Source organism: Chelonoidis abingdonii, chromosome 9 (assembly GCF_003597395.2).
Source record: "Chelonoidis abingdonii isolate Lonesome George chromosome 9, CheloAbing_2.0, whole genome shotgun sequence".
NCBI lineage: Eukaryota > Metazoa > Chordata > Testudines > Testudinidae > Chelonoidis > Chelonoidis abingdonii.
This window is the reverse complement of record NC_133777.1, coordinates 43,206,096-43,218,906: the sequence shown is the minus strand read 5'-3', so window position 1 is coordinate 43,218,906 and position 12,811 is coordinate 43,206,096. Positions and strand designations below refer to the sequence as shown.

The following is a 12,811-nucleotide window of genomic DNA, read 5'->3' as shown; positions in this document are numbered from 1 at the left end:
AAATAGGGAGATGGATACCTGCGTCAGCAGGAGAATCCCTCCTAGCAACATAGGTCCTGTCTACGGTGAAGCATGACAGTGGCACAAACCTGAAGGCACCTGACTTCCTTTGAAGGGTGGGGTGGTTCTCAGAGTGCTTGCTCATATCCATTCGTTAGGTGTGCGTGCACCGCGTGCACTTTCATCGGAGATTTTTACCCTAGCAACACTCGGTGGGCTGGCAGGGCACCCCCTGGAGTGGCGCCGCCATGGCGCCCGATATATACCCCTGCCAGCCCATCCGCTCCTCAGTTCCTCCTTACCGCCTGTGTAGGTCGTTGGAACAGTGGAGCGCAGCTTAGCTGATCTCCACCTCCCTAGCTCTTTGCTTGTTTATATATAGTTTTTTTTTCCATAGTTCTCGTTAACTTTTTTGTATTGTTAGTAGTTTATAGTAGTGGTGTATATAGTTAGAGGGTTGGGGGCTAGCCCCTTCTCCTCCTCCGGTACCGGGGCCCATGCCCAGTTCACCGGGTTTCAAACCTTGCGCGGCCTGTCATCGGCCGATGCCCACGGGAGATCCACACGACTCCTGTTTAAAGTGTCTGGGAGAATCCACCTTGCGGACAAGTGCCGAATCTGCAAGGCGTTCAAGCCCTGGATGAAGAGAGCAGGACATTTCGCCTCAAGCAACTCTTGATGGAGGCAGCTCTAACTCCTCCATCTTCGGCACTGACTCCGGTACCGGGGACGAGTGCTCCCTCTGCACCGGAATGCATGGTTCCAGTGAAGACTCACCGGCACCAGCCTTCACCAGCTCAACCCTTGGGCAGGCACTGATCCCTCTCCCCGAGGTCCAAGAGGCATAAGGCTCCTGCGGCACCAGCATCTGTGCCGCAGTTGGAGCGTACATTTAAGGCGGACTGCCCAGCACCATCAACTGCTGCGGCACCACTTGCCTCTGCACAGTCGATTCTGGTCTCTCAGGAGCCGTCGAGTCCGGTGTCTACTAGCTCCCCAGCGCGTGCTGTGGTCGAGCTCGTCGTATCCTTGACGCCGGAGACTTCCTCCACAGCTCAGGAACTAATTGCTCTGATGGAGCATGAGTTGCCCCAACCCCCGGCTCCGCCGGTGCGGGTTGTTCAGTCACTGGGCAAGCCCGCCATGATGAGGCAGTCTTCGCCAGACGCTGTGCAACGCTGCCGGTCCCAATCCAGGTCCCACAGATGCTCTCGTTCCAGACATCGCTCCCGCTCTCGGCACCACTCGCAGTCCTGGTACCGCTTGCCATCCCGGTACCGGTCGTACTCACAGCACCGCTCGAGATCGCTGTCTCCATTGTGGTACTCTCGGCACTGGTCCAGGTCTCAGCACCGCCGTACCTCTCGCAGCTGGTCTCGGCATGGCGATGTGAGGCACCGGTCGACCTCCCGGCACCATGCTGGTCGCAGGTCCCGGTCCTGCTCCCGGCACTGCTACAACTCTTGGTACTGTTCACCGCTACCGCGTAGACAGGAGTCCAATGGACGCAGGGACCTGGTCCACACGACTTCAGCACCTCCGTGGCCCTCGTGGCACCCATCTGTCTCCTCCCATGCAGACAGCGCCTCCTATGGGGACTCAGACGCACACCCATGGCCTGGACACGGACCTCATCAGTGGTCCTTTTGGACACCTTGGGCGTACCATCAAGCCCAGGGTGAACCAACTGGCCCATTGCGCTCCGGTCACTCAGAGCACCGTGTGCCCGAGGCCACCATCAGCCGGCCTCCCCCCGGTGACACAGAGGAAACCAGTGCTCACGCACTAGAACCGCATGACCTTCCGGAGCCAGAGGTTCCCCCAGACCAAGCATCAGTGCAGAATCCACTTGTCTCGGGGCTGTCATCTTCATCCTCCCCGGATGAGGCAGTAGCAGGGACATCATCGGGACCACCTCCGGTCACACCAGGACCTTCTGCGGTGTGTCGCCCAAAATATCACCCTGCTGGTAGAGGAGGTCCCAGAGGTGGAGGACCCGGTGATTAGCATCTTGTCTGCAGAGACACCCACCCCAGTGGCTCTCCCATTCATCCATTCGATCCAGGCTAGAGCGGACACTATCTGGCAATCCCCGGCTTCCATCCCACCCACAGCCAAGGGGGTCGAACGGAAGTACATGGTGCCTTCCAAGGGGGTATGAGTATCTCTGTGTGCACCCCGCTCCCTGTTCCTTGGTGGTACAGTCAGTCAACGAACGGGAGAACCATGGCCAACAAGCCCCCGTGCCTAAATCTAGAGAAGCCCAGCGCATGGATTTGCTGGGCTGAAAAGTCTATTCTGCGGGAGGTCTCCAACTCCGCATAGCGAACCAACAGGCCCTCCTCGGCAGATAGTTACAACACCTGGGAGGCTGTCGGGAAGTTTGTCGAGTTGGTTCCACAAGATTCCCACCAGGAATTTGCAGCTCTCCTGGAGGAGGGGAAGAGGGTGGCAAGGACCTCCTTACAAGCCTCATTAGATGCTGCTGATTCGGCAGCCAGAATGGTCACTTCGGGCATAGCCATGCGCCATATATCATGGTTGCAAGTGTCCGGACTGCCACCTGAGTTGCAACATATGGCACAAGACCTGCCATTTGATGGTCAAGGCTTGTTGTCACAAAAGACAGACCCCAGACTGCAGAGTCTGAAGGACAACAGAGTAATTATGCATTCGTTGGGAATGCATACGCCTCAGACGCAAAGACGGTCCTTTCGCTACCAACCGCAGCGCCCTTACCCCCCATCTCGGCCACGGCAAGACTTTGCCAGAAGGAGAGGTTGTAATAATAATCGCAGATGCCAGTCTGGACCTCAAGGGGGCAACAATTCCAGTCCCACCATACCAACGCCGGGACCCAAACCAAACTTTTAAGGGTGCGCCCGAGAGCGGTGTACCAATTGCCTCCCTAGATCCCTTTCAGTTCTACAGCCGCCTTTCCCAGTTCCTTCCAGCATGGTCCCAGTTGACATCGAATCATTGGGTCCTTCGCACTGTGGAGCTTGGATACCACCTTCAGTTTGTTTCACCCCCTCCCTTCCACCCCCCCGTCCCTCTTCGGGGACCCTTCTCATGAGCAACTCCTCACCCAGGAGGTCCACAAGCTCCTCTCAATCGGAGCTATAGAGGAGGTCCCGGAAGAGTTAAGGGGCAAGGGGTTTTATTCCCAATATTTCCTTATTCCCAAGGTGAAAGGGGGCCTATCCTAGACCTGCGAGGACTGAACAAATTCATCAAAAAGTTCAAGATCCGCATGGTATCCCTGGGAACCATTATTCCTTCCCTGGATCCCGGAGATTGGTACGCCGCTCTCAACATGCAGGATGCATATTTCCACATAGCAATTTATCCCCCTCACAGGAGGTATCTTTGCTTTGTGGTAAACCATCGACACTACCAGTTTACTGTCCTGCCCTTTGGCCTCTCCTCGGCCCCTCGGGTGTTCACGAAGTGTATGGCAGTTGTCACTGCTGCCTTATGCCGTCATCGAATACACGTCCTCCCTTACCTCGACTGGCTTATCAGAGGGACTGCTGAGGCACAAGTCATCAGCCAGGTGGCCCTTATCAAGGACCTCTTTCTGCATCTAAGTCTGATCATCAACTTAGACAAGGCCACTCGGGTGCCTAGGCAGAGGATAGAGTTTATCGGGGCAATGCTGGATTCCAACCTTGCAACGGCCAGTTTACCCCCCCCAGCGGTTTCAGACCATAGTCTCACTTGTCCAAGGCCTTCAGCGTTTTCCAGCAACCTCTGCCTGCACTTGCCTTGGCCTCCTCGGTCACATGGCTGCATGCACATTCATTACAAAGCACGCCAGGCTGCGAATGTGTCCTCTCCAAATCTGGCTCGCCTCAGTCTATCGGCCACACAGAGACACCATAGATGACATTCTGACAATTCCACTGAGCGTTCTAGGCTCCCTTGACTGGTGGCAAACGCCCTCCCGGGTGTGTGCAGGACGACTGTTCCATCCTCCCCAGCCCTCCGTGTCCCTAACAACGGACGCGTCCTCCATGGGCTGGGGTGCTCACCTAGGGCACCTGCGCACACAGGGCCTTGGTCATCCTGGGAGTTGACTCTGCACATCAATGTCCAGGAGCTGAGAGCAGTCCGGCTGGCTTGCCAAGCGTTTTGGCACCATCTGCAGGGCGGTTGTGTTGTCCGTGAAGACTGCGACACAACGGCCATGTATTATATAAACAAACAGGGAGGGACACGTTCAGGAAGCAATCCTACTGTGGGACTTCTGCATAGCCCACTCCATAGACCTAGTAGCCTCCTTCCTCCCAGGAGTCCGGAACACGCTTGCAGATCATCTGAGCAGGTCCTTCCTGGCGCATGAATGGTCCATCCGGCCGAACATCCTCCATTCAGTTTTCTGGAGATGGGGCTTTCCCCAAATAGACCTTTTTGCCTCCAGGGAGAAGAGGAAATGCCAGCTGTTCTGCTCCCTGTAAGGTCGCTCCCCGGGCTCCCTGTCAGACGGGTTCCTCATTCCATGGACAGGCCACTTCTGTTATGCCTTTCCACTGCTTCCCCTCGTCCACGGAGTTCTGATCAAGACGTGCAGGGACAAAGCCCGCCTTATCCTGATCTCTCCGGCTTGGCCGAGACAGCATTAGTACACCATGCTGCTTGACCTGTCACACCCGATTCCCCAGTCGCTTGACCCGGCCCTGATCACGCAGGACTTCGGCAGGCTACACCACCCAGACCTGCAGTCTCTTCATCTGACTGCATGGCTGCTGGCTGGTTGAGCCAATCAGAGTTGCGTTGTTCTGCTGCAGTGCAACAAGTGCTGCTCAGAAGCAGAAAGCCCTCCACGCGGTCAACATATCTTGCTAAATGGAAGTGCTTCTGTCACTGGTGTACTCAGTGGGACCTTTCTCCGCAGGCTCTATCAGTCCCCACCATCTTGGACTATTTATGGTCTCTCAAAGAACAAGGTCTAGTGATCTCTTTGCTAAGAGTACACCTTGCAGCTATTTCCACCTTCCATCCTGCAGAGGCTGGCAGTTCCGTTTTTCCCATCCTATAGTTTCCAGATTCCTCAAGGGCTTGGAGCGACTCTATCCCCAGGTCAGACAACCAGCCCTACCTGGGACCTGAACCTTGTCTTAGCCAGGCTCATGGGACCCCCCCTTGAGCCTTTAGCCACATGCTCGCTGCTGTACCTGTCCTGGAAGACAGCATTCCTAGTTGCTGTCACCTCGGCTAGACGGGTCTCGGAACATAAAGCTTTAATTGTGGATCCCCCATATATGGTGTTCCATAAAGACAAGGTACAGCTGCGACCACACCCGGCGTTCCTCCCTAAGGTCGTCTCCTCCTTTCATGTGAATGAGGACATCTTCCTGCCAGTTTTTTTTTCCAAAACCGCACTCATCGCAACGGGAACAGCAGCTGCATGCTCTGGATGTCTGCAGGGCTCTCACGTCTTACATCGAGAGAACCAGACCCTTCCGGTGTTCACCTCAGCTGTTTGTAGCGGTGGCAGAACGTATGAAGGGCATGGCAATCTCCTCCAAAGGATTGCTTCTTGGGTGACATCCTGTATTCAGACATGCTACGACTTGGCTCATGTCCCGACTGCCATCTTACCGCCCACTCTATGCGGGCTCAAGCCTCATCTGCTCCGTTTTTGGCTCATGTTCCCATACAGGAAATATGCCGCGCGGCTACCTGATCTTCCATCCATACCTTTGCATCGCACTACGCATTGGACCAACAGTCTAGAGACGATGCCGCCTACAGCTCAGCGGTCTTGCATTCCGCAATGTCTCGCTCCGACCCCACTGCCTAGGTAAGGCTTGGGAATCACCTAACTGGAATGGATATGTGCAAGCACTCAAAGAAGAAAAGACGGTTACTCTCCTTCGTAACTGTTCTTCGAGATGTGTTGCTCATATCCATTCCACACCCGCCCTCCTTCCCCACTGTCGGAGTAGCCGGCAAGAAGGAATAGAGGAGCGGATGGGCCGGCAGGAGTATATATCGGGCATCATGGCGGCGCCACTCCAGGGGGCACCGTGTCGGCCCACCGAGTGTTACTAGGGTAAAAATCTCCGAATGTGCACGCGGTGCGCGCACACCTAACTGGAATGGATGTGAGCAACGCATCTCGAAGAACAACAGTTACAAAGGTGAGTAACAGTCTTTTATGCCACCCCCATTTCTTATTGGCTAGCCTAGGTTGCTCCCCACTCAGCTTGCTGGCTTCTGGGAGCTCCATTGTTGGGTACCAGTGCTCTCTGCAGTGTCTATGGAGCCTAAAGCCAAACTTGAGGCTGTGGATTTTGCTAGGTGGCAGGGTGTTGAGCATTGCAATGTGGCATCTAGGGACCAGCATGGATCTAAACCACAGGATCTTACAAAGAACTTGAAACTTCTTACCATCTGTGAAATGAGGCGCCTTCTAATGGAGGGTTGGCTAAAGATGCCTATCTATATCCTGTACCTCTAGATTTGAATGTTTACTTGACTTGTGCTTCATGGGGTCACTTGGTTTGAAAGCTGGAACTTGGTAGGGATGTTAACAGTGCAAAAAAGGCCTTTTCTGCATTAGGTCCTAATCACCTTAATCTTACTAGAAGACTGAATACTGGAGAGCTAGAGAGGTAGTGTTCTCAAGCAGATTCTGGAAATTGTATTATCTAGCATCTTCCTGCATGACCTGTACCCATCTTTTGCAAAGCTGAGACCTTAAAAGTAAAGTGTGTATCATACTAATTGTCCATCTATAGAGAATGGATGCAGGAAAGCTGCAGATGACCTGAATTGCCAGGCTTAAAAATAAATTTAAGTTGGTGTTTCAGGCCTCTCATTATAGCAAGGAGGACATGAACTCATTACTGTCAGCCTTTCTGCTGAAAATGTCTTGTGGTCTGTAGGGCGAGTTCACACCATACTAGCCCAGAGTGTGCAGAGTCTGACTTGAATATGCTCTCCAATGCAGTGGTTCTCAGCCTGGGATATGCAGAGGTCTTCCAGTGGGTACATACTCATCTAGTTATCTGACTAGTTTTACAGTAGGCTACATAAAAAGCACCAGCAAAGTCTGTGCAAACTAAAATTTCATACAGTGACTTGTTTATACGGCTCTATATACTAGATACTGAAATGTAAGTACAATATAACTCTAAAATCAATTGGAATAGAAGTATGGTAAATGAGAGCCTTTCAGTAATAGCGTGTGACACTTCTGTATATTTGTCTTGATTCTTTTGTAAGCAAGTATTAAGTGAGGTGAAACTTGAGGGCATGCAAGACAAATCAGACTACTAAAAGTGGTCTGGAAAGGTTGAGCACTGATCTAATGCATAGGACCCTTCTTCCTTCTGTTAAGCTTGAAGGTCAGGGCAAGTTAGTCACTGGTGGTTTTAAAGCACAAGTCATCAGGGGAAAGCTAATTCCCACAGACTTGGGCTTTGGCATTCCCATAAACAGCATACATAGAAATGTTGAATAATCATGAGGGCTGAGTTATGGTTGCTGTGGGAACAAACTGAATTGCCTGAACAGTGTCTAAACTCTTACGATGCTGTATTAAAGGTCTGTCAGGCCTCCTCTGAAAAGTTGCCCCTTCAACTATACTACTAGAACTGAAGTAGTTCCACATCCTAACACAGGTATAGGTAGAACATAAGTGTTTCTTTGGTTACTCCTGTGCAGGAAGCGGAATAAGCTGTACCAGTATTGCATGGAAAACTACATGAGGCGATCATGCAGGTTGCAAAGGCAAGCACTCAAATTAGGAAATGCTAGGTTGCCTCTGCAATTTCAGCTCAGTTGCCTTATCATAAGGTATATGCATAGTCTTCAGCACAATCATACACTATCTTTTTTTCCACAGGTCACACTTCAGTCAGTGCACAGAATGGCTAGTGCTCAGTGAATAAGTAGCTATGTAATATTTTGTGTTCACTCTTCAGTGTAATCCTAGGTCTCGTACTGCACTCTAGTCAAACCCTGCTCTAAAGACCATTTATTTCCTCATGGGCTTGTCTGTGGTTTTCATCTCTACCATTTGAGGCTTCAAACATTCCTGTGAGTTGAAGAAGTGGTGGGATCCCTATTGTCCAAGTTAAGGTCAGATGTACCCACTGATTTGGGGTGCCCAATTTGAAACCTCTACAACCTGACTTGGTTTCAGAATACTCAGCATTATTTAGCACTTCATTGTGTTTACAGCACAGCTCCAATTCGCATTCATCTGCAGCCAAGGGTGGTCAGCACGTGTAGATCAAACCAAAGGTTTTAAATTGGACATCCAGAAAATGAGAAACACTTAGTGATCCCCTATGAAGTTTTAAGTGATATGCCCAGCTTCAGAGAAATTTTGTGGAAGAGGCAAGAGTAGGATTGAATTCCTCAGGAGCATTTAACTGCCATAACCATGAGACCCTCTGTCACAGGTCAGGGGTGCGCAGCCTAGTGGCCAGAGTCCATCACTGTCAAGATGGGCCACCACCTCAGGTGGGGTGGCAGCCAAGATAGGGGGACCTGGGCCCTCCCACTCCACTGGGTCCCAAACCAGAGCCCTGTCAGTGGCAGGGTTGCCTGCCACCAGCTCAGCAGGGGTCTGGCTGAAACACACTGAGCTAGCCTCTGGTTGTCCCAGCTCCCTGCAAAGACTCCTGGGATTACTTCCTACCCACTTCTCTGCATCTCATGGCTTCCTAGTTCCCTCTGTTCCTTCTCCCTCAGTTGTGTCCAGTGCCTGTGAGTTGAGGGTTGCTGTCAGCTGGCTGGCCTCTGCATCAGGGAGTGCCTGCAGCCCTTCAGCAGGGACCAGCAGCACACCACCTTCCCCTATGGTGGTCTGCCAAGATTGAGCCAGGCAGCTCCCTTTTATACTGGTGTGGCACTTTGAGCATGCCCAGTAGGGCCATGGTGGCATGGCTTCCTCAGCCCACAGTGCGGGGTTAACCCCTGCAGTCCCAGTGCAGACATGCATGCCCCATCACACCCTCCTTTCTCTTTCTGCAGTTGTCTGCCTCACTCATGACTTCCCTCCTAACTTCTTCGACTAATGAGGCAGGGATACTACAGGCTCCTTCACTAACAGCCCTGACCTGTTCCATGCAGTGAATGAGTCAAGGTCTTGTGGAAAATGGTCTGTTAATGTGATGACTGTGGTAATACATGCAAAGGGGCTGAATTAAGGCAGCACCTGAATTCTGGCATTTCTGAACTCAAGTGTTTGACTTGGCAGTGTTCTCAAGATAGCTTTCGCATGTAACCACCTGGACTTTATTTGGTTCATTTTTTTAAAAACGCTGACATCTTGACACCCCATGGGTCCCAAGCTGGGTCAGAGCCTTTGCATCCATGTACCGACCTCTATCAGCTGAGGGAACAGAGTAACTGCCTGCAGTAGTGCCGTCCTCTGCATGGAGCAGCAATAGTGGTAGACGGGTCACCTTGCCAGATATTTGCTGGCAGCAGAAGAATAGAGACTTGGGAATTTCAGTTCTGTTCCAGGTCCTGGAGGGGAATGTGCCCTTCTGCCCGTTCCCTCCAGTTGAACCCTTTGTGCCCCATACCCCTTTTACCTGTACAAGTTCTTTCCCCACCCCAGCTTAGTCCCAGCCCTATTCTTGCCACTTATCAGGCTTCCAATCCCAGCCTGCTTGCCCAGTAAGTTTTTAGTCACTGCTCCAAACTACTCCACTCCTAGTCTCCTTGCCCAGTCAGGTCCCAGTCCCTCCACTTGCCCTACCTCTTTCCCAGTCCCTGCCCCCACCCACATTCCCATCCGCACTAACTCCTAGTCTCCCTCAGTTTTCTCATCTAATCTGTCCTCAGTTCTCCTGGCTCCTTGTCCCAGTCTCCCCCATCTGATCTCTGTTCCCCCTGCCTTGAAATGACTGCCTGGATGTCAGCTGGAGACAGGGACTCCATGCTCTGTTCAGTGGCCAGCCCTGCCTTGGCCCAGAGCAGCCATTATGGGGAGAGCCACTGGCCATTGGATGAAGCGTGGCATGTGCTCTGTTGGCCTGGTCAGCACTAGGAGCTATGATGCTGAAGCATGTGCAGGATGGAATCTTTAACAAATCAAATCCCTGAAGTCTCCTCTCAGCATGTGCAAGCTAGTTTTCAGAGGCTTGTCATATGGGGGGATCTACAGATGAATGGTGGCAACAGCAGCTGCCTTTAGGTCAGGGATGTCCCTTTTGCCAAATTCCAGTTCCTGCTCCAGAGCATGGGGAGGCTAGAGCATTTCAAAGAGATTATCTCCAGATCTTTACAATGGGAGAAATAGCTCTTTTCTGTAGCCTCACTCTTGGAAACAGCTGAATGCTTAGGCTCATCTTCGGGGAAATGTTTATGGAGGCTGATAGGTGGCACAAAACTTCAGCCCCAATGGTTACAATTTGGCAAAGTTACATGTAACTGAAAATGGTCTCATTAAGGTTGTCCCAAACTTCCCATTATAGGCAGGACTGCTAGCCCTGCCTATAATAAGAACCTTACATCATTGTGTCCACATTAGAGGCTGTACTAGTCTGACAATCATTTTAAAATGTACAGTGTTTATAGACATTGGTCATGAGGGCAGTGGGGACAGAGTGCTGGCTTGCCAGCAGGTGCGGCTGCAGCATTACCATGTCATATCTCTGACCTGCAGGCCCCGACTTCCCACTGACCATCAGATACTGTATGTGATAGGAAACTTTGGGGTTCCCAACTCCCTCTGAGGCTTAGGTAGGGCCTGTCTTCTACTGTAGCATAAACTTGGTTCTGCCTTAAGGTATTTGATTGGTGTCAGCTTCTGGAGCTGTGCTAGGCATGTAGACCAGTAAATCACTTGGGATTCTGCTGTGGGGCTGGAAGGGAGGTCACATGCCTGAGTACCAGACTGGTGATGCCTGGGGTGGCTCTAATTACACATGACAGTTGTGGCAAGCAGGAGTCACTGCAGCACCCTGCTGAAGAGGAAGGGGGCGGGGTGTTCATTGGATGGCATGCAATGGGAGGGGTTTGGGAGCAGCATGGAGGAGACTAGTCATTCTGCTTGGGAGCTGGCTTACAAATGCCCTGCGTGACTCAGATTTTGGGAAAGGTAGCTGAGCATCTTGTGGCTTAATCAGCCCCCAGGTCTTGCATCAAACTGGCATTCTCACAACAAACTGCCTGCATTTCTCTAGCATGCTGGCACAGACTCCTAAACTAAGGCAGGAATCCAGCCTCTTTAATAGCTCTGGTTTGTGACACCTCCCCTCCTCCCCCCATGGGAGGGGAATGGGGTGGGGAAGGATAGAAGGTCAGTGAGCCATGAAAATTCCTTTCCAAATGTGAATTGGGATTCTGCTCTTTCTGGCCAAGTTTCTTTCCCAGTGTGACATGCAGACTCAGACTGGCCTGCAATATATGCACTTCTCTTCCTAGTGCTGAGGATTTTTTGAAGGTTATCCATATTGAATAGTAAACAATGCAGAGTCAGGGAGGCACAGTGGCCAAGTTGAAGCAAATAGATTATGCTAGCAGAATTGTGAAGCTTTGCATTGGGTGGCTAAATCGGGGCTGGAGCCAACAGCTGGAGCCGGTCCAGGACTAAAGTGTTTTTGGGTTTGTGGGTGGAGGGGGAGGGGCAGGGACAGGAGAGCTGGATAGCACTAAACTAGTGGGTTTGAGCTGTCGCTGCTGCTGAGGATTGCTGTCTCAAGCCTCTTTTCCACTGTGCTGTAGCTCACAGCTTATTTGTGCTGTCTGCCTGTCTTGATTTACTGTAGCTGTGCCTTTTCCTTTCTGCATGCTGTCTCATCTTCCAGGGGAATCTATTCTCTATACCTCAATTCTGTAATAAATGATGCGGTTATATTGCATGCCTGAGTGACGTCACTGTCAGCACAGTAAGCATCAGCAGCCTGATCACATGCTGGCCCAGTCAGTAATGCAGACGGGATAGGAAGGTGGAGGGGGGGGGGGGCAGGGGAGGGAGGGGGCTGGTTCCCGGGCATATGGCAGTCTTCCACTTTGGGGTGTAGTTGTTAGTCTCAGTGGTTTCATCATAGGGCAGGGTCTGGCTTGAAGCTTTGGCAAACTCGTCCTAAAAATCCCTGAACTCTTCAGCTTGTGTTTGTTCCACCTGAGCAGACTTCCAGGACTCTGAAGGAGCAGTGGCAAGCAGGATGCTTTTCCCCAGTTCTGCGCAAGAGTCTCCCCGTGGCCTCCCGGACACAAACGACCTGTGCCTTGGCCTGCAGTCTCTCAATCTGACAGGGTGGGACAGACCATGGAGCACTCAGGACTCTGATACTGCAGCACAGACCAGCACACAGTCTGGTGAGTCGCTCTCTGCTTAAGCACAGCAACAGTTGTTGATTTGCTTTTTTAAAAAAGTGAACCTAAAACATTGCCCAGAAAGTGGCTGTTACAGGAGCAGGTTATGACTGGTTGAGGGATTTCTCTTAATCTTATAAATACTGAGTGTAATGGGGTGATGAGTTCAGGGGAGAGAATAAGGGGCGGTTTTGGTTCTGAATGATCTGTAACTACTCCAGTCTTGGCTGGTGAAACAGGAAACAACTTACAAATACCCAGCTTCTCCTGATCCTGTGATGTCTGGGGAGGGATTAATGTGCTGATGGGCAAGAGGCTTTATTAAAAAATCTGCTCATACCTTCCTTCCAAAAGGCTTAGGGTGTATTTGAAGATGAGCTAAATGCCTACACTGAATGCTACTGTGGTGTGGAAGTGGTGTTAAACTTGCTCCACTCCAGATAAATCTACTAGCAAATTGCTACCTGGGCAAAATAGGGTGTGCTGGCAGAAAGCTCTCTGGGGGGGAGCTGCTTGCTTGCAG

The 12,811-nt window shown here is 51.6% G+C and overlaps 1 protein-coding gene across 2 annotated transcripts in view; it reads left to right on the top strand.

The window, feature by feature from the left end:
- The window catches only part of CPEB1 (cytoplasmic polyadenylation element binding protein 1), an 85,273-nt gene that overhangs the window by 29,025 nt on the left and 43,437 nt on the right, over positions 1-12,811 (top strand). Inside the window, exon 3 of one of the 2 annotated variants that reach the window (XM_032791151.2) lies at positions 12,103-12,291. In XM_032791151.2, the coding sequence (XP_032647042.1) occupies positions 12,103-12,291 (189 nt within the window). Of the gene's footprint in view, positions 1-12,078; positions 12,292-12,811 lie in introns of both variants that reach the window. The other variant, XM_032791148.2, reaches the window with a different exon arrangement.